Genomic DNA, 19,248 nt, shown 5'->3' on the forward strand with positions numbered 1-19,248 from the left:
TCACATCTTTTTATTAGCTGTTTTACAATGAACTATTAACAAAACGTAAACCTACTAGATTCTTGGACCATCCCCCATTGCAGGTACGTACCACGTTTTGAAGGCACAGCAACAACCAATACTACAATTACAAATACCCTCCCTCTCCCCATGATTCTTGGCCCATGCCCCTGTGGCTAAGTGCCATATCTTGAAGGCACATCATCATCATCATCATCACCAATGTCATTAAATAAAGGAAAATTTAATTTGTGACCACCTCTGCAACTGGGAAGGCGACGTAACGCGATGGCGCGGACGTCAGCTGTGTATCCAGTATGCAGATGTTGAGCGGGATTTAGCGATAATAGCAGCTGCTGGCGTCAACTCAATGTCGTCCACTGTTGCACCACCACCAGAGTAGTTAGGAGGCAGAATCTTGGACTTTCCATCTGTTGGTCGCAAGTTACAATTCCCCCGGCACAATTACATTTTTTTTTCTTTGTGCATTTCTCGCAAATGAGTTTGAAACTTCAGCGACTCTACCGGCGGACATCAAAACAAGCGCGCATAGTGATTTATTGAAGCGATCAGGTCAATCGCATTCTTGCGCCTTGAAAACGAATGTCAAATAGTGAAGCGCAATGATCAAAGAACATAACGACAGAGCCAGACGAAATGACATACAATTGATTCGAACATGATTACTCAGAAGAAAGAAAGAGCAAATAGCAGTTCAATACAATATTGCTTTCTAATTGGCAGACGAGAATCTAAATTGCGAATAATCTAGGCAACCAAAGTTCATCAATGGTAAGTTCATTCGCTTATATATACTTTGCGTCCGTAGGCAAGTACCTCTATCAGCTGCGATTCAGTGTTTATCTTGCAATTGCCCTTGGCTCCCTCGTCGCGAACGGCAGGTAATTGGAACCGCCGCCTGTCGAAACAAAGTACATCACATTGGCGGACTCACGTGTTGAGTTACATAATCAAATTTGAAAAACAAAACCACCACACGAAAAGAAAAGCACGTCGCAGAAAATTGCCGGACCGGCGGTCGCAAGCAATCTTTCCAGATCATTTACTCCTCTGCGACGCACGTCTTTGATGCCATTTTCAAAATTTCGATTCTTCATAATTCGCTGAATTCCAGATATTATGTACAGCACAGCTCGTGCCATCTCGCCTTCGCCCTCGTCATTATTCCTCCCGTTGTGCGCTTACCACGCAATGGAGCAATTACGTCCACTGTACATAGGGTCGCCTGGTTTGCAGCCAAAGGCGCGCGCAAACTCGTCTACGATGGTAAGCGGCCCGTTGCACTTTCGGCGGCCATTGAGACCACCACACTGAATGAAGCACCAGAAGACCAGAAGCAGCTCGACGTCCGTCCAGTCCTCGTAGCCGGCAAGCCTGGCGGTCTGCAGGCGTCCCTCGGTAGCTTCCGCCAGGGCGCCCAAGATCAGACGGAGCGAAGTCACCCTTCGCACGAGCTCGATATGCTCCGGCTCGAGGTGACGCAACAGCACCTGGCTCCCGAAAAAGCAGGCCGACTTGAGCGTGAATGCAAGCTGGAGCTTCCTGTCGGCCGTTCCTGTGAACGCGGCCGAAGAGAAGGCGTCGGCCACTTCGCCGCCCAACGTCGCGTACTTGACGGCCGCCACGTCTCCTAGCTCGTAGAACGGCTTCTCTAAGACTGCGGGCAGGAGTTCAAACTGACCGTGGGCGGGGTAGGAGCAGAAGCGTGCCCTTCCGCCGCTCACTAATTCCGTCATAGATGTGTCTGCTACGGTCAGCCGGCGAGCCACGGCAGCGAGACGGACGTTGTCGAACACGTTGTCGCCCATGTCTGGAAAGAGACGATACAAATCGTCCAACGTCGTGGCGTTTGGAGTCTCCAGTAGTCGCAGAGAGCTGACCAGCGCCGCTTCTTTCAACATAGACTCGGGAATGGCGGTGAACCAAGGCGACGAGCCGAGGTGTCTGCGAAGTGCCGTCTGCACGGTTGTTTCTATGGTCTGGACGTCATCCATCACGCGCTTTGTGACTTCGCGGCTCAGGTGGCCCACGTAGAAAGCCAAGCCCATGTACACGTGGGCGATGTCTGCGCAGAACAGCGCGTGCTCCCTGTTCGCTAAGGCATCGTCGCTCACAAAGTACTTCGTGACGATTTCCGAACTGGTCAGCAGTGAGAGAGCCTGCGCGACCACCCAGCCGACGTAATAGGCCATGACGCTTTCGCTCTCGCTCTTGACTAGCGCGAAGAAGCTATTGAAGAAATCGACGTTCTCAACGCTCACTAATAAGACCGAGCCTTCGGAGAAGTTGAAGCTAGACCGCATGCTGCTGTCCCATTCAGAACTCTGGAAAGGGTTCTGGGTCTTGTTCACCATCGCGTTCAGGCTGCTGTCCTCCAGTATGGTCCAGTTCGGTGTCGTGAGCGCTGCCTTCAGGGCAGGCACCACCTTGTCTTCTAGCACTCTGAGTTGTCTGTAGGAATACGCTCTTGTCCCGGCGCTGCCGAATGCGGCAACCATGCTGTCGAAGTATATCCGGTAGTGATCTTCGCCGGCACTCTTCTCGAGCAAGCGCTGCCTTCCCGATAGTACGGACCAAAAGAAAGGTGACGGCCTCATTATGACGCTCCCGTTACTCCGCATGATGAACTGCAGGACGCTTGCCCAGCTCCAGGTCCAAGCCATGGAGAAGAAGATGCGGAGAAGGCGCGAGGTGTTGGTCAGCTCAGGCCAGCGCACGCCGCAGTTTTCCATCACCGACCGTGCCTCGCTCACGTGGTTGTAGTCTTGCGTGTGGACGTGCGCGCAAGACTGATACAGCCTGGCAGCTTTCTGCACCGCGGTCTGCCCTTGTTGGGGAGTTGTCGTCCTATTCGCCATAGTGGCCACGTTGGTCATGAATCTGGGCGAGAGTGTGCATCGCAACAAGTGTAAACATATACTGCCTGTGCATTTTCTATCTCTGCGCGCTCGCACACAGTGCGTGTCGACATTTCTAGAATTTTCTACTAGTGAGTACAAGTACACACTGATCAAATTAACCTGCGTTCTTGTCCCGTATCCAGAAAGCAGTTCATGTGCTATAAGCTTTCGCGAAAAAAATACGTAAGAACAGGTATCGGGCAAACAACATACTACGCACGGAAGCAGCCGTCCTATAGTAATCAATTATTGCGACAGAAAAAAATATGCGCGTACATTCGCTGCGAGTTTTTCTGTGTGTGTTTCTTCTCTTGTTGGCCACTTTATTTCACAGCCATTGTTGTATACGCTGTGCTTAATTTAGGACGTTAGAAGTAAGCCCAAAAATAACAGGAAGGCGTACGTACACAAGACAGGTGATCTCCTATGAACCGCCTGCCCTGTGTACTTCCTCGTCCCTGTTATCTTTGTGCTCGTTTCTATGATACCATCCGTATATGTATATACCAACTCGCACAACAACGCACATTGCTGTGCATAACAATGTTCGCGAAAGAAAGCTGGTAAGCCACACGTGAAAGAAAACAGTGAAGGCTGGAGTTACATAAATCCGAGTAGTGTTCCCTAGTGTCACGATAACGCCTTTAAGCATAATCCCCGTGTTGCGCTGCCAACAATTTCGTGTACAGTGGTCAGCGATTGAAACGCGATACTCGGAGCGCGTCGCTGCCCAGCACTTCTTGCGCCGCAGGTGGGCACTGGGGACATCAAGCTGCGGCGTTCTTGTACCACATGAAAGCGAGAGTGACTGTGATGCATTGTGACATGCATTCCGCCCCACAGCAATCACCTAGCACTCACCGGTATTGCAAAAAAGCACCGGCCACCGGTCGCAAGTACATGAGTCCACTAGTGCGAAGGACTTAGTAGTCATCCGTACAGCTTTGAGACGTTAAAATACAATAATTAGTAGTCCATTAAGCTCGGAATTTCGACGATCCAATTCGTCAAAGATGACCCAAGCTTCTTCGCGAGAGAAAATTGGAATGTAGACCTTACCTATCGCGGCAACGTTTACCTTGTAGTACCTTCGTTTCGCACATCTGGCAGTAATCATTTACGAGTACAGAAGGCTTTGTTTACGCAAATACATAATACATAACGAGCGGGACAGCGGAGATAGTCCACAGTATGGTTCCCCACGACAATTGGAGGCGTTCAAATTAATATGGTGGGCAATACGACATTGACGGTACATGCCAAAGGCCACGGTGAAATATTTATTTCTCCCTTCCCTCACCCGTACGAATGCAGGGCGGGAGGTGGAGGCCGTACTTACTCTTTGTAGATGGTGTCCCTGACAGACAGGTCATGCGCCGCCTCCCAGCGACCGCAGACATATGCGTAGAAGTCCCGGCAGGGCGGCACCGACGCGTTCAGGTTGGCGTCCAGTAGCGCGCGGTGTCGCTGGCAGGCCGGCGACGAGCACGGGGCCGAGGACACCACCCGGACGTAATAGGCGGCCCCAATAAGGGTCAGCATGAGCGCCGCGATGCTCGCCAGCAGCGCAGGTTGGAGGCAGTTGCGATCGTTGTTGTTGGCGGCTTCGCACACGCCAACCAACTGCTCGGGCTGTGACGCGGGGGATATTTCGACCAGAACGGGCGTCGGATTCCAGGACAGTTCATTGCCGCGTGGAAGCTTCTGCTTCGGTTGCTCCGCCTGGAGTATGTTCGACTTGGAGGCTACCACTTCTCCGTCCTGAAGCATCGTATTAATACGCCGAGAAACATGAAGGGCTGCAGCGAACAATTCCAGCGTATAAACCGCCACAAGGATGAGGCGGCGCTAACATTGATAACGTCTCGCTGGCCTGCCACCGACTATACAACATGCCAAGTATACCGTTTCTCGTCAGACCACTAAGCAGTGTTCGATCTGATCGAAAACCACAAGGTGACGCCGAGTGCCGATGGCTCTCACACTGCCTCGCGGTGCTTCGGGGCCCGAATTTTGTGATGTGCCATTTCATCCACCCCCCACCCCTTTTTTTTTCTTTTTTTTTTCTTATCGCACGTCTTGCCGAGCTGCCGATCTCAGTGATAACGGCGACGTTGTGGCCATCTATATAGCCATGTTCAATCCAACGACGAAAGGTGCAAAGAATTTGTGGAGTGAATTGTTAGAAAGTATAATGGCCTCAGGGCATCCGTCCTCAGCGAAACAATTAAGGTGTCAGAAACGGAAGATATTTGCAGTCGTACGCTATATGAAGGTTAAAGCACGAGCGTCGACCGTTAGACTAATTCAATCTTCAGGTGCTTGTTTAGGAGCGCTCCACAGGTAGCCATCTTGTTCGGGTAGTCGAAAAAGGGCGCTCCGATTGCATTTGGTTCGTTCTTTCAAATCGCTAAAACCCTATTTGGAGCGCCCAAAAATTCACCGACGACGCCATGGAAACTGCGAGATTCGGCCTGTTTCCGGTCGCGTGAGCGCTATGCAGCTGCCGTCAGCGCGCTTTTACCGGTCTCGTATGGTGTCGTCTCGGCCGTTTGGCGGTTTCGTAATAATGCTGTCGCGCTTTGCGAGCCTCACAACGACGACGGCGACGCGGTGACGCTCTCATTTGTTAGCGACACCTTCAGTTCTTTTAAATCGAGAGGCAAGCTGTGAAAGCGTCTTAGTGCTGAAAATGCGGTGCTGGCATGTGGCTGCCTTTCAAGCAGCTATCGCTGTAGCGATCGTTTTCGTATAGCCTACCAGTTTTTTCTCTAGAATGCGCTCTCGCTCATCGTGATGCTATAATGTTGTGTGATGCGGCGGCTTGCGCAGTCGGGCATCACCCTGGCATCACCCGAAGTTCCCCTCGGCCATCGCTTCCTTCCCTGTCCTATAGCTCCGGAAACTGAACCGCCGTTTAGGTAGCGCGTGCTATGCCTGAATCGGATCTGGATAGTCTTGCTATCCGACTTGCAAGACCGGGTCGACCACCAGAATTTACCATTATTTTCCCATCGAATGGCGGTTTCTACACGGTGGAGACGATACTGGACGAGAAATTATGTGCTCTCTCTATCCTTCGTTCCTTGCTGCAGTCACCACTACCACTGAGATGAACTCGCAGTATTTCTTTAATGCGAAAACTCCTTTTTGGCTGCTCTACCCCATTGTAGTCAGTCTATTTGGCATCGATATGACGACTTCGCAAGAATAATTGTATAAATATAATTTGTCTCCGGCGAGGAATCAAGCATGGGCCTGCAACATGGTACGCGAGTACTTATTTTCGGCGCCACGCGAATTTCATTATTTTTGTTGCCAATGCGGCATGGTGCACGGCAACTTGGCGCGGCGGGGCGCCGCTTTGCCTCGAATTCAATTTGGATAATTGATTGTTGAATCGGTTGAAAGGGAAAGATGGCATCTGCCACAGCGTTTAGTACTAATGACTACTTCGACAAAGAGACTTGGCTTCGTCAGGGCTGACGAAGACAAGTCCTCTCGTCGAAACGTTGGCCCTCTTGTTCGATCGTCGATCATTTCAAGTGTCAATTTTCCTGTGAACATTTGTTTAGTATACAGTATGAAGGCTAAAGGTACTAATAACTGATTTCATTCAACAAAAAGCTTTGTGGTTGAAAATTTGTTCCTGTAGTACCCCTACGCCGTGCAGATTTCTACATAACTTATTTCGATACACCGTGCCTATTATAGCATCGGCCCGTGGTAATGAAAGAAAATCTAGCAAAGTGCTTCGCACCTCAACGATACCGTTAAATCTACTGCGGCTGCTTTTTTTTTTTCGTTTAGAATATTATGTGATATATACATGCATTGTGTATACACATAATTGTGTTTCGGTTACAGCCAACCATCTTTCAAGTCTTCGTTCGACCAGCAAACAGCCTCTGTAAAACAATAAATATTCACAATTTCCCGAAATAGTTCATTTGACTTATGATAAATTGCAGACTTTTTCAGCGCAACCAGCCTCTCATTGACCTTGCAGCATATAAACGAAATCTATGGGCTCACTATACGAGCGTGAGCTTACCAATGACTCCCCTGGGCGTCATTTCCATCGCTTATGCATGCGCCAGGCTGCAACCGCTTGCGTCTTCCATATCGTCAAATTCAACGTCGAGAAATGAGGCGATGCAAGTGCAGGAAGAAAATTCTCACCGGTAATGCTATCTTCGATTCCCTACTTTTCACGGCCTCGGGCTTCGCTGTGTGGGCTGGTGGCTCTTGAGATGGTGCGACGGCGTCCTATGATTAAGAACCAAACAAAAGGTTGAAACGTTCGGCAAGGAATCCACACGGAAACCGCTGAAAGAAATCCGCAGGCAATAAGGTTTTTTTGTTCATTTTCACACTATTATACTTGTCGATAGAGGCTGCTGAGACGGCGCGAGCGCTTAGAACTGAATACGTTACAAGAATAAATCACACGTATACGCATGCACACAATCTTCGGTTTCCCGGCTCGGTGCTCACCCAGCCATAGAGATGACCCAGCAGTATGCTGCAAACTATCTAGATACATGCGTGTCGGCAGAAGGAGATAAAGTATAAGTCAATGCACTGACAACGAAACAAATGCATACCCATGCCAGCACGCGAGCTAGAACTGACCTGACGATCACTGGCTGGCGTATGATAAACGAACGGAAAACACACATACACTATAGAGCAGGACTTAACAGGACGAACGAGCGACAACAGTTGCATGGCGAACACAAGGACAAGTATTCTCAAAACATTTTCTCAAGTTCCGTTTGTGATTGGTTATCGCCAGGGTGATCATCTGGTTATCACAGGGATCGCAATCATGACACTAGTGGGAGCACATCTCTAAGAGTGTCTTCCCATCCAATGAGAAGACGCTCTTCGGTATGGTTCGTGAATATGAGCTAAATTTCCTCTAAGAGTATTTGCCGTGGCGTTGTTCTCTGTTACGGTAGGTACAATAGCTGTACGGCAACCAGCTGCTTAGTCGCGACACTGCGCACGCTTCTGGAGACAAATTCACAAAGTTTTTCGTTCCTAAGTGATCCTTGCCATTGCCTGGCCGCCTTCGCTAACGTTTGCAGCAATGGCACTGACTAAAATTTTCTCTTGCAGACAAGTTCAGCATAAGAGTGCGGAACCTGTTCCGTATCAACGTTCTTATTTTTCTTTCCTTTCTTTTCTTGTTTAGAGAGCACTTTTCTAGCCGGGATAGTATCTGCAAAATTTCTGCAGAAAGTAGAGGCACCGACAACAGGGAGCGCACATACTATTTTAATTTGTTGTCTAGATGGACAAAACAATTTTTCACATTAATGACGCACCTCCGGTAGAATGAAAGCAGGAATGGAAAAAACTAAATACACACAGCAGGCGCAACCAAAATGCTCCATGCGCCTCCCGCACGAAACTGCTAGCTAGCGGAGCGCCAGGAGGAAATGTGCGCAGTAATGATATGTCGGATTTTCGCTGCGAGTTCTCCAACGCGCAACAAAGCAAAACATTCGTTTTCCTTCTGCGAACTGAGTATTTGTGTTCTACAAATCTCATTTTGATTGATTGATTGATTGATTGATTGATTGATTGATTGATTGATTGATTGATTGATTGATTGATTGACTGACTGACTGACTGACTGACTGACTGACTGATTGATTGATTGATTGATTGATTGATTGATTGATTGATTGATTGATTGATTGATTGATTGATTGATTGATTGATTGATTGATTGATTGATTGGACATAACCATCAGCAAGGTGTCTGCCACTCAAAAGCAACCATATGGAACGCGTGTCCGAAGTATTTTTGGCGTGGAGTCCGCGTAACGCGGCGTCAACGTGACCATTTAGGCAGCGCGAATCGCGATGGCACCGCTATACTCGCAGCTGGAATGTATTCGATGCAGTTATTTAACGGGACGCTCAAGTAGAACAGTAAGGTAAGCTGTATTAGTAAGCTTTACCTGTGCAACAGCGAAGCAGCCATTACCATGTGCGAGGGCTTTGTAAACCATGAGTAAAGACGCGAAAACGTAAGGCCCGTGGCGACGTCACCCTGACGTTCCCCCACCAGCCCGCCATAACGTCACGGATGTTGACGACATTTACTCGAGTATAGTTTACTATTTATCCGCAAAGGAGAGCTTTATATGGCACTCTAAGGAACCAAATATTCAATCTGGAAGATTTCAAGAGCAGTCGATGCGGTGAAATAGTTCAAATACGAAAAAATACTTGGAAATTGGTGCGCAAGCGTCCTCCGGCCAGGCGCGCGCTTGGGAGAGGCTCTGTTAACCACGCTGGCCCCGATTAGTTTCGAACGACTGCAACCTGCAAAGGTGGTATCGCTATGCGTGTGGCTTAGACGGGACTCCTGCACCAGCGCACACCGTGGCAAGCTTGTCTGAAGTCGAATGCACGACCAGTCCAAGCGATCATGGCAGCCGTAGGCTGCGAAACATGTCGACCGACCGAAAGCATCCATCCCTCAAAAAAATAAGAAGGAGAAAAAAGGAGGTTTGAGCCACTTCCATGGCGACCATTTCCGACGTGGCGTCCCAATGCACCTATTAGGTGGGGACGCCCTCGGGTTGATAATACACCCCCCTTTCTGAGCACTGAGGTCCTATAATGGCTGAGCACTTGGCCAGGAGCGTGCGGGTGCCTATTCTGCCGGTAGGTAACCGACGGCTGCTCCAGTCTGCCTCCCACAGCCGAGGCAGATGCTCTTCAACAATGCCATCTGTGGTTGGACATGGGCGCGCTGACGCCAAGCACAATCCCATTAGCCCCCACCCCTTTTGAGATGCGAAAACCCACACGTAGCCGAGTACCAGACTGGGGAACACCTTTACCCAATAAAAAAATCGGTGGGTTTCCGGCAGCACCGAGATTTTGACCCAATACATTCCGCATACGTGGCGGATGCTCTATCACTGTAGGCCATCACTGCGGTTTGAAGGATTGCCCGCCGGTCCATGCCGATAATTTCACACAAGCGAGGGCCCTTCCCAAGGGTTGAGGTTACCGTGAAATGGCTGAACACTGGCCAGGGAGCGCTTTTGTGCCCATTTTACCGGTAGGTAGCCGTCGACGCCTACATTAGAGAACGTCCCACGACCGTAGCAGATGCTCTACCCGAGGCCGTGAGTGGTTGCACATGTTGGTGGGTGTCCTTCCCAAGCGTGGAGCTCCCATGTATTCGCCGAGCACCGGGGAGAGCGCGCTAGTACCAATTTTGCCGGTAGGTACTCGGCGGCAGCACCAGTTCGCCTCCCACAGCATGCTGCAGATGTTCGACTATTTCGTCGTGGCTATGGGGAGACAAGAGGCGCCCAGAGACCTTTCAATTTCTGTAGAGCGCCCTTTTAAGATGAGAACCATTGTAAGAAGATCTAGTGCCGGGCTGGGAGACATCTCTACACGTTAGAAAAGACCGGTGGGTTCCCGGCAGCATTCGGATTCGATCTGAGTACCTCCTGCATACGAGCGAACAGTCAACTATTTCTCCACCACTGCGGGGATCTATGATCTATTGATCTATGGTCTACGGGCGCTTGATATCATCATCATCAGCCTGGTTATGCCCACTGCAGGGCAAACGCCTCTCCCATACTTCTCCAACTGCCCCATTCATGTACTAATTGTGGCCATGTTGCCCCTGCAAACTTCTTAATCTCATCCACCACTTATAACTTTCTGCCGCCTCCTGCTACGCTTACCTTCCCTTGGAATCCAGTCCGTAACCCTTAATGACTATCGGTTATCTTCCCTCCTCATTACATGTCCTGCCCATGCCCACTTCTTTTTCTTGATTTCAACTAAGGTGTCATTAACTCGTGTTTGTTCCCTCACCCAATCTGCTCTTTTCTTATCCCTTAACGTTCCACCCATCATTCTTCTTTCCACAGCTCGTTGCGTCGTCCTTAATTTAAGTAGAACCCTTTTCGTAAGCCTCCAGGATTCTGCCCCGTACATGAGTACTGGTAAGACACAGGTGTTATACACTTTTCTCTTGAGGGATAATGGCAACCTGCTGTTCATGATCTGACAATGCCTGCCAAACGCACCCCAGCCCATTCTTATTCTTCTGATTATTTCAGTCTCATGATCCGGATCCGCGGTCACTACATGTCCTAAGTAGATGTATACCCTTACCACTTCCAGTGTCTCGCTACCTATCGTAAACTGCTGTTCTCTTCCGAGACTGTTAAACATTACTTTAGTTTTCTGCAGATTAATTTTTAGACCCACCCTTCTGCTTTGCCTCTCCAGGTCAGTGAACATGCATTGCAATTGGTCCCCTGAGTTACTAAGCAAGGCAATATCATCAGCGAATCGCAAGCTACAAAGGTATTCTCCATTAACTCTTATCCCCAATTCTTCCCAATCCAGGTCTCTGAATACCTCCTGTAAACACGCTGTGAATAGCATTGGAGAGATCGTATCTCCCTGCCTGACACCTTTCCCTATTTGGATTTTGTTGCTTTCTTCATGGAGGACTACAGTGGCTGTGGAGCCGCTATAGATAAATCTTTAAGTATTTTTACATACGGCTCGTCTACACCCTGATTCCGTAATGTCTCCATGACTGCTGAGGTTTCGACTGAATCAATCGCTTTCTCGTAATCAATGAAAGATATATATATATAACTAGAAGTCTGCGCGCAACAAAGGGCACGTAGGCACGGCCGGACTTGACCTAGCACAAACGAGCCACATCTATCTGCGACGCGCGCACCCGTACCGAAGAGTGGAGCAAGGACAAGAGGCGCCGAGCCAGTAGCAGTGTGCGCGTGAGTTCGTGAGAGAACGCGCGCATGCGCGTAGAGTGAGGGGCCGAGCCAATAGCGGCCAGCGAGCGGGTGCATGGGGGTGCGCGTGTATCAGCGACAAACTGTGACGTTGGACGGCTTCACATTTGACCTTGGCTCCGACTAGGCAAAGAAATACTTGGCATTTAAAAAAGAAAATTAGCAGCCTTAAAGAGCCCCTCACCAGGTCTGGCCAGGCTTGCGGCGCTTGTCAGAGCATACATTGCGGGATAACAATCGTGTCTGCAAAGTATTACATCGCTACGCGCCGCGGAAAGATCTGAAATTTCAAACCGAACGACGTTTTTCCTTCTTCTAGCGGCTGCCCCTGCGCCTACGTAGTCGTGTCCGCAGTGTGACGTCACTCGTGGTGACACGTGATTTCGAGAATTATTCAAGACATATGTTATCTGTGCGATCTGTTGCTTGAATTGAAGAATTGAACTTTAGAGAAATAATAAAACACATAAACGAAATGTATGAGTGTTTTTTTTTTTTTTTTTTTTTTACTTCGCACCGAAGCAAGAGAGATGTACATCCGCTTCGTCTGCTTGTTCCCACGGTCGTGCGGTCACGTGCGCAGGTACCGAAACTATGCCACTTTCTACCGTATTCCATCGCCCGTAATCATGCTCTGCGATCCACTTGTTCTGCCTCAGTATTCGTGTAGCATTGAATTATATTGCTAGTCATGTTTCCTTGTGGACAGCGCGCAAAATCGTGCGCTGCGCGAACGAAACAACAGCTCGCGCGCGACGCCGTCGGCGGAAAAGCGTAGCGCCGAAGAAAGAAAGCGAGAAAAAACAAAGGCGGGGCCTGTGACGCGATTCTCGAGGTCCGGTTATGGGAGAATGCAGGGGAGGAATTTCGCTTGCGTAGGCTAGACGGGGCGAGTGGAGAGAGCGTCTTGCTTGGCTGTGGAGCCCGCCTGCTGAAATCATGGGTTCGCGGCACTGAAATATTTCTATCTCGGCTATTAATGAGCCGATTTGAAACATTTTTGCGGCAGAACGCTCCCTAGAAGACACGTAACAACTTCCAGCGTATAACCAAAATTTGCTATGGACCCTTTAAGCGATTCTTTCGACTTTCAACTCACGGACTGCTAGCAAAGACTTTGGACACCCACAGATTTTCCTTCTTGACGCGTATACAGCAGTCATTTCGCTTGTAGCTCAAGAGTTCTCATTATTTCAAGACGAATCCCACTGATCGGGAAACGATGGGGCGGAAACGCCGCATTCGCAGTCGTCAGGGAAACCTGTACGGCAGCGAGTCGCGTGATTGTGGAGCAACATACCAGTTCAGAGTAGTCAACTGCGCACTGCTAGCAGACCGCATTTGCGAAAGAGTTGTTCGGCTTCTGAGGCAAAAATTTTACAGAACAAAACTGCACTGTATACGTGCATTATTGAGGCGACTCAATGACGTCCTTCTTAGGTTTTGGCATCATGCAGGACACGTTAGGCAAGGCCACGGTACTTACGGGAGACTTTGCCCGCTTCGTTGAACTCCTACGGCTTCCGTGACGCGACTTTTTCCGTCGACTTCGGGTACTTCGAAGACTCTTGCCGGTAGCTTCTTCCATGGTCGCTTCTTTTTCTTCTTCTCGCCGGGTGAATTACACCCGCTCATCCTCTTTGTCCCCTTTTCTAGGACTTTGCACGTGAAACTATGGTGAGGCCGTAGGCGGTTTATCTCGTTAAGAGACCGTTTATGAATGAACCGATGATATCCGCTAGGCATAAATGGTGGTTCGAACTAAATAATTCAAGCAGTTTCTGTTTGCGGCAGAAGCGAAGGGGTGTGCTGTGGTGAGACCTACTCAGAAGCCAGAATCATTACCTCTCTCGAGATATTGGTCCTCGTTTTATAAAATCTTGGCATACGTGACCCATTTCACTTCACGGTAGTTCCCTTAACCGGTGACCACACTACTTTTTCGAATCGGAACATGTTCACACTACTACAAAATTCTAGACACTGTAACAGTACACACCAACTTTGCCATTCAAGAGATGCGCGCCATCGCCGTTCTATGTATAGAGTGTGGCGAGTTGGACGATACGCATGTGGGACCTTTTATATGGTCCTGCCGGCGCTATACAGCGTGTTTCAGCGAACACGTTCAATTTTTTTTTTTTTAATTGCTTGCGGTAGAAAGCACAATTCTAGTCCGTGAGCTGGTCTACTCGAAGAGGCGAACATTACTTGCACAAGAAATTCAAATTCATAACCGACAAATTAAAATAATTCGATGAGTTCTTAATTACCTCATGGCACATATTGCAGTTGCTGTGCGCTTCTTGCTACCGTTATTGTGTTTATTTATTGATGCAGTTTATTCATCAGGCTGAAGCAAACGAAAATCTGCTTTCGAATTTCGATAATTATGTACTTCCGGAAAAAGCAGGCTAGCGTCTACTGACGCTCGGCCGCCCGCGTAGGAATTAAACTTTGGCCACCTTGCTTATTGGTGTCGTAGCCGTCGGGTCTCGCTAATTTCTACCAGTCTTGAATACTCAACAAGCCTCGAACCACGTGAAACTTAACGTCAGACCACACGCACGCTCACTGCTGGCCGCTTCTGGTTGGACGCCTTGGTAGGCTGCTCTTCGTAATGAGCTTCAAAATGCGCAACTTGGATGTGGCTACTATCTGTAGGTCAAGCTGGGGCAGGACAAAGCTGGTCCGCACCACGTAGCACAGCCAGGCAGGAGCAAATGATCGCGGGCGCGCTCTCTAGCCCTGTCATGCCCACAGCAAACGCAGAATTTGCATGCAGCTGCGGTCTGCTACGTAGCGTAGGTACTGCGGTCGCCTCGGGGTGCCGCGACGAGTCCACTGCAGTGCACTGACGCTCGCTGGGAACAACCTAAAGCTCCTCAATGTTTAAAAGTAGCGTCCTCCTTTAAACTTTCCCGCTGATGCGCGGGCTTTCCGCCTTTCTCTCTTACCTGCAGCCTCCGCCGCCCGTCTCCCCTTTCCGATTGGACTTGTCGCGTGCCAGCACGGACTTCTCCATTTTTTTTTTTTTATCCAAGAAGAAAGCGCACGCTTCCAGAAGTCTCCGGCGCTATTTTCGATGCGATGAATGAATGCGCGCCGCAGCGTACGCAGTATACGGTGATGGTGGCTTCCGTCATGAGCGCGTCGTTGAGAACAGCGCGCTTCCTTGGCGCTGTTTCTACTGTTCGTCATGAGTTGCTGCGCCTACGGTTGCCGTAATCGTTTCAGTGAAGTAAAAAAAAAAACCTTTTTACGCTGCCGTCCGGCAGGCATGATGTGTAGCGAATATATGGATGCACCAAAGCATATATATGAATATGGTCGCGCAAACTTCAACGGGCCGCCATAAACGCGCCTTTATGAGGTAAGTAGAAGTATTCTAAATAACACAGTGTAGCTGAGGTACTTATTCCAAGCTTTCACACCACACGATATTACCGCGGATGTCGTGCGCTCCTTGGTTGTGCACGATGTCGACGCAGATTTCCTTCCTCGGGCAGTAGCGCGCACATATTTTAATGCGTAAGCATTTTTTGGCGAATACCACAGGACAATTTGTCCATCACGCGAAAAATTTAATGCCTTGTATATGCACAAAAATGCGCAATTCGCGAAGACATTAGATCGTTATAATAGAGTATAAACGTAGATGATTGGTAGCTTTATAAGCGATAATGAACAATTGACAAAAAATACATAATTCCATTACACCTACTAGATCTGTTCTTGGTACTATGTCAGTATCCGCCAGGCTTAGCTTCCAATTTTTTATTTTCTTTAGTGCCTTTTCCTTAAAAGTGCCTTGGGCTGCTATTGTAGCCCCTATTCATTTATTTTAGATTTGGTTTTATGCTCGTTATACCTGATGGTGGTGCGGGCTAACCTCCATATTAGTTTTTGTTTTTATCTGGGGGGAAACAAAGCACTATATTCGGGATTGGCCCACGTATGGGAGTGCTTAAAGCCTATTTAAGCCTCTTAAAGCTTAAAGCCTGATTAAAGCAGGCGCACGCCGCGTTTCTCAACTAGTAGTGCGCGTGCACGTCAGAGCATAAGTAATCGCTAGGCGCAGCCAATCCCCCACAGCGCGCCTCCTCACCCAAAAACCTGCGCTGCGACGCACGCTCCTAGCTGTTGCCTCTCTATGTCTCGCCTAAAGTCCCTTGGGCTTGTCTCGCCTAGCCTTTCCTCCTCTACACTTCCCTTTGCCTAGCTGCGCCCAGTTTTGAGCGGTCGCCGGGCTCGAAGCTCAAGCTTAAACAGGCCCGCTGTTCAAAGTTCTTTTTTCTTCACTGAAGCGATTATAGCAACCGTAGGCGCAGCAATCATGACAAAGTGTAGAAAAAGCATCAAAAAAGCGCCCAGTTCTTAACGACGCGCTCATGACGGAAGCTACCGTCACCGTAAAAAACCGCAAACTACGGCGCGTATTAGGGGTCCCGTGTAGCAGAAAATCAGCGTCGGCGTCCCGCGTCGACCGCCGTATCGCCAAATATCATTCGGAACCATGCAAACCCAACCACGCAAACTCTGTGTAGCGCAAAGTTACTGCACTAATTCAATTTTTCAAAGTAAAATACGTCAGAGAAATCGCAAAGTACGACTTACACACAATCTACAGACATGACAGCGTCGGATTGTAATTTTAATACACGAGAAAACATAATTCTGTTGTGCGGAAATTCAAACCCAAACCCACTTGCCAGAGTTTCTACCGTCCGAGATTCTCAGACGCCACGGAGCGGCGCGCCCAGTTCCTTGCAACACCTCCAGATAGCGCTCGCCTCCGCCGCATCGCGGCCTGCACAAGAGGCTGCGTTTCTACCAGAAATCTCGCCTTCCTGCATAGCGTTCGCCGCCAGCGTTTCTCGGTAAACATCACGGTTACATAGCTGCTGTTGCCGAGAGGTATGAGAAGCAGTCGGGGATCTTTGAATGCTACAGCCTTCCACTCAAAGGCGAAGCTTAAGCGTCCTGCGAATTTATTCATTTGCATCGAAAATGGCGCCGGAGACACTTCTGAAAGCGCGCGCTGTCACGTGACGGCGTTAGTCGAATCGGAAAGAGATGGGCGGGGAGGGCGCGGGGCAGGGAAGACGGGAACCCGTGCGGCGGCGGAAAGATTCAAAGGACGACAGGGACGACGCTACTTTTAAACGTTGAGAGCGCGCGGCAAAGCAACGCTGCCTAGAGAAAAGTCTAGGTGACAATAAGCGAAGGGCGAGGCGTCGCGGACGAGGAGGGTAGCCGGGGGTTTGTCTCGTGACATCAGTCCCACGCGCCGTACGCTGTATGTGCGAGGGAAAGCGTGTGACCATGGTGCGACGAAGAGCCGACGATGACGGCTCAATCTCGCGTACCGAAGAGAGGAAAGCGGGAAGTGCGCCATCTTCCCTCGCGCGCGTGGTACCGGGGGCGTTCTACTCCGACGGCTGCTGAGTGTGTCCCCGGCCGCGTTCTTTCCAGGCCGCGCGAGCCCCATCTCTCGAAAGCGATCTGCGATGCAGACAGAGTGTGGGCGTCTAGGCGCGCCGAGGGCCAATAACTTCGTGTGCGCTAGCGGGGGCGAGGTCGACCCACTGTACCACTGGAAAAGCTGGCGCCGCCGTCGGCGAGACGTGATATGAGGAATCACGCGGTTACATCGACCGCGTCGGGTGCTTCGGAAGCGCCGAAGCGAGCTGAAAACAAGTCTAAAGCCTCACTTGCGCTCCGGCTCTGATTAAGCGGGCACGTTTCCCGATTCAGGAGCTTGCTTGACAACACTTAAACGCACTATAATAACCAGTGGCTGCCTTTGAAGGCTTCCAACATGGTAGGCTACTGCACGGTGCCGCAGTGCCGGACGTACACAACGGAGCCCGGTGTTAGCCTTCACACGTACCCGCAGGACAAGAAGCTGGGTGAAGCTTGAATCGCGAAACTTAAAACCGGCAAGCAGCTATCGGCTACAAGTCGGGTGTGCTGCAAGCACTTCCGCGATGAAAATTTCCACTACGGAGCCGGGGCTGCGATGTTCGCGGCGAGCAGCAGAAAGCGTGCACTGAGACGCTCGCCCACCGCGCGCGCTGCTTGGCTAATGTCATGAAGCTCTGGTCTGTGACTTGCCGATGATAGATACTGACAAGTTCACTGGAATGGAAAGGGAACGGTAAGATGCGGTAAAAAGACATGGCATATGCTCATGCATGGTTTTGTACGCATCAAACAACGAATGTACCGGGTTAAGAAAAAGAAGCTGCGGGAAATTGCTCGCCGAGAAGACCGATAAACACAGAGAGCCAAATTGCAGTCTGCTATTTCGTTATGCTTTGGGTGCTCAGAACAAAATTTGCTGTGAAACAGTACCTTAATTCTGGTACTTGCCATTACATAGCAAAATATAGTTACACAGGAGATGTTCTCCATTTATCATTACTGCGATTACACGTACATACAAGCTCCAACAAAGCATCTCCTCGTGTGAATAAAATGCACGCTACCAGACATGAAATCTTTAAGCACGACAGTGCAACGACATCAAAAGTGTACAAGGGGACACTCGCTGTTCCTAGCCACTCACCCTCGTAAACTGTTCATATCGTATTCATATCTGAGCTAAACATATTTCTGCACAGCTGTGTAGCCTAATCTGTAAAAATATTCATTTGTCTATGACAGATTACCATTTATTTGTTGTAAGGCACTGTCCGAACTACACGAACTCGCGCTGACCTCTATCTGTACTGCAAGGTACACCGATATCATAGGGTGTTGTATATTTCTTAAGTGTACCATGCCACACTTTGCTTCATATGTACAATACGTTGTCAATTTTCCTTTTCCAGCGATTCAGGCTTTCAGCTGCACCTAGATCACTGTGTATGGCAGCGGAGCTGGCTGAATTCTTTAGTGCTCCATGCACTTCTCCACAACACATTATAGCCCAATGCGTTCCAGCCAATCGCTGCCATGTGTTTTCCCTCACACATTCACTGCCTGTGACAGCCATATCTTTTTACCCTACCCTGCTAGACACCCTACCCATGCTCTGCAGGCGTGACCGCCTAGAAAGCCGCTGCTGAGCCGCCAAAGCAAGAAATTGGAAAGCCAGCGATGTGTGCAAAGTCACGGGGAAGTAGGCAATAAAAGCTCCACTCTAAAATGAGGCTAGAAGAAAACAGGTAAATACACCTAACATGCTATTTTTAAAGGGCATAGCTTTCTATGGCTCTGTCGGCCGTTTTTATCGTTGGCCAGAAGTCTGCAAGGAAAATATTCGCTCTCATTCACTCTGGCCATTCGCTTACGGTGACAACCAGCGTCAATAGTTTCTGCACAATTTATTTCTTTTGTTGTTGGCTGCTCATGGGAAGTCTGACAAATTCAGAAGCCCCGTATGGTGGTCCTCGCATCAATGCGTTAGAACTGGGTTCCTCTAGGTGGTTGCCTCATCAATTGTCTGGTGGCACCACCTGATGGCATAGAATTATACCACAACGCCAATACTGTGA

General features: G+C 49.4%; 1 protein-coding gene across 1 annotated transcript; it reads right to left on the reverse strand.

Annotated features, from left to right (window-relative positions):
* Positions 1 to 534: 534 nt before the first annotated feature.
* Positions 535 to 5,531, reverse strand: LOC126531633 (uncharacterized). The gene is made up of 2 exons (XM_050179248.2): positions 4,261 to 5,531; positions 535 to 2,901 (listed from the first exon to the last, which is right to left on the reverse strand). Exons 1-2 carry the CDS (start codon positions 4,689 to 4,691, stop codon positions 1,203 to 1,205), a joined length of 2,130 nt encoding a protein of 709 aa, XP_050035205.1. The 5' UTR covers positions 4,692 to 5,531; the 3' UTR covers positions 535 to 1,202.
* Positions 5,532 to 19,248: the final 13,717 nt, after the last annotated feature.

This window comes from Dermacentor andersoni, chromosome 5 (genome assembly GCF_023375885.2).
Source record: "Dermacentor andersoni chromosome 5, qqDerAnde1_hic_scaffold, whole genome shotgun sequence".
Lineage (NCBI taxonomy): Eukaryota > Metazoa > Arthropoda > Arachnida > Ixodida > Ixodidae > Dermacentor > Dermacentor andersoni.

Excerpts from the sequence above, each read along its gene's own strand:
- LOC126531633 (XM_050179248.2), bottom strand. The coding sequence starts at position 4,691 with ATGCTTCAGGACGGAGAAGTGGTAGCCTCCAAGTCGAACATACTCCAG. Across the intron at positions 2,902-4,260 it reads AGGGACACCATCTACAAAGA|ATTCATGACCAACGTGGCCA; the intron begins GTAAGTACGGCC and ends ACTCTCGCCCAG.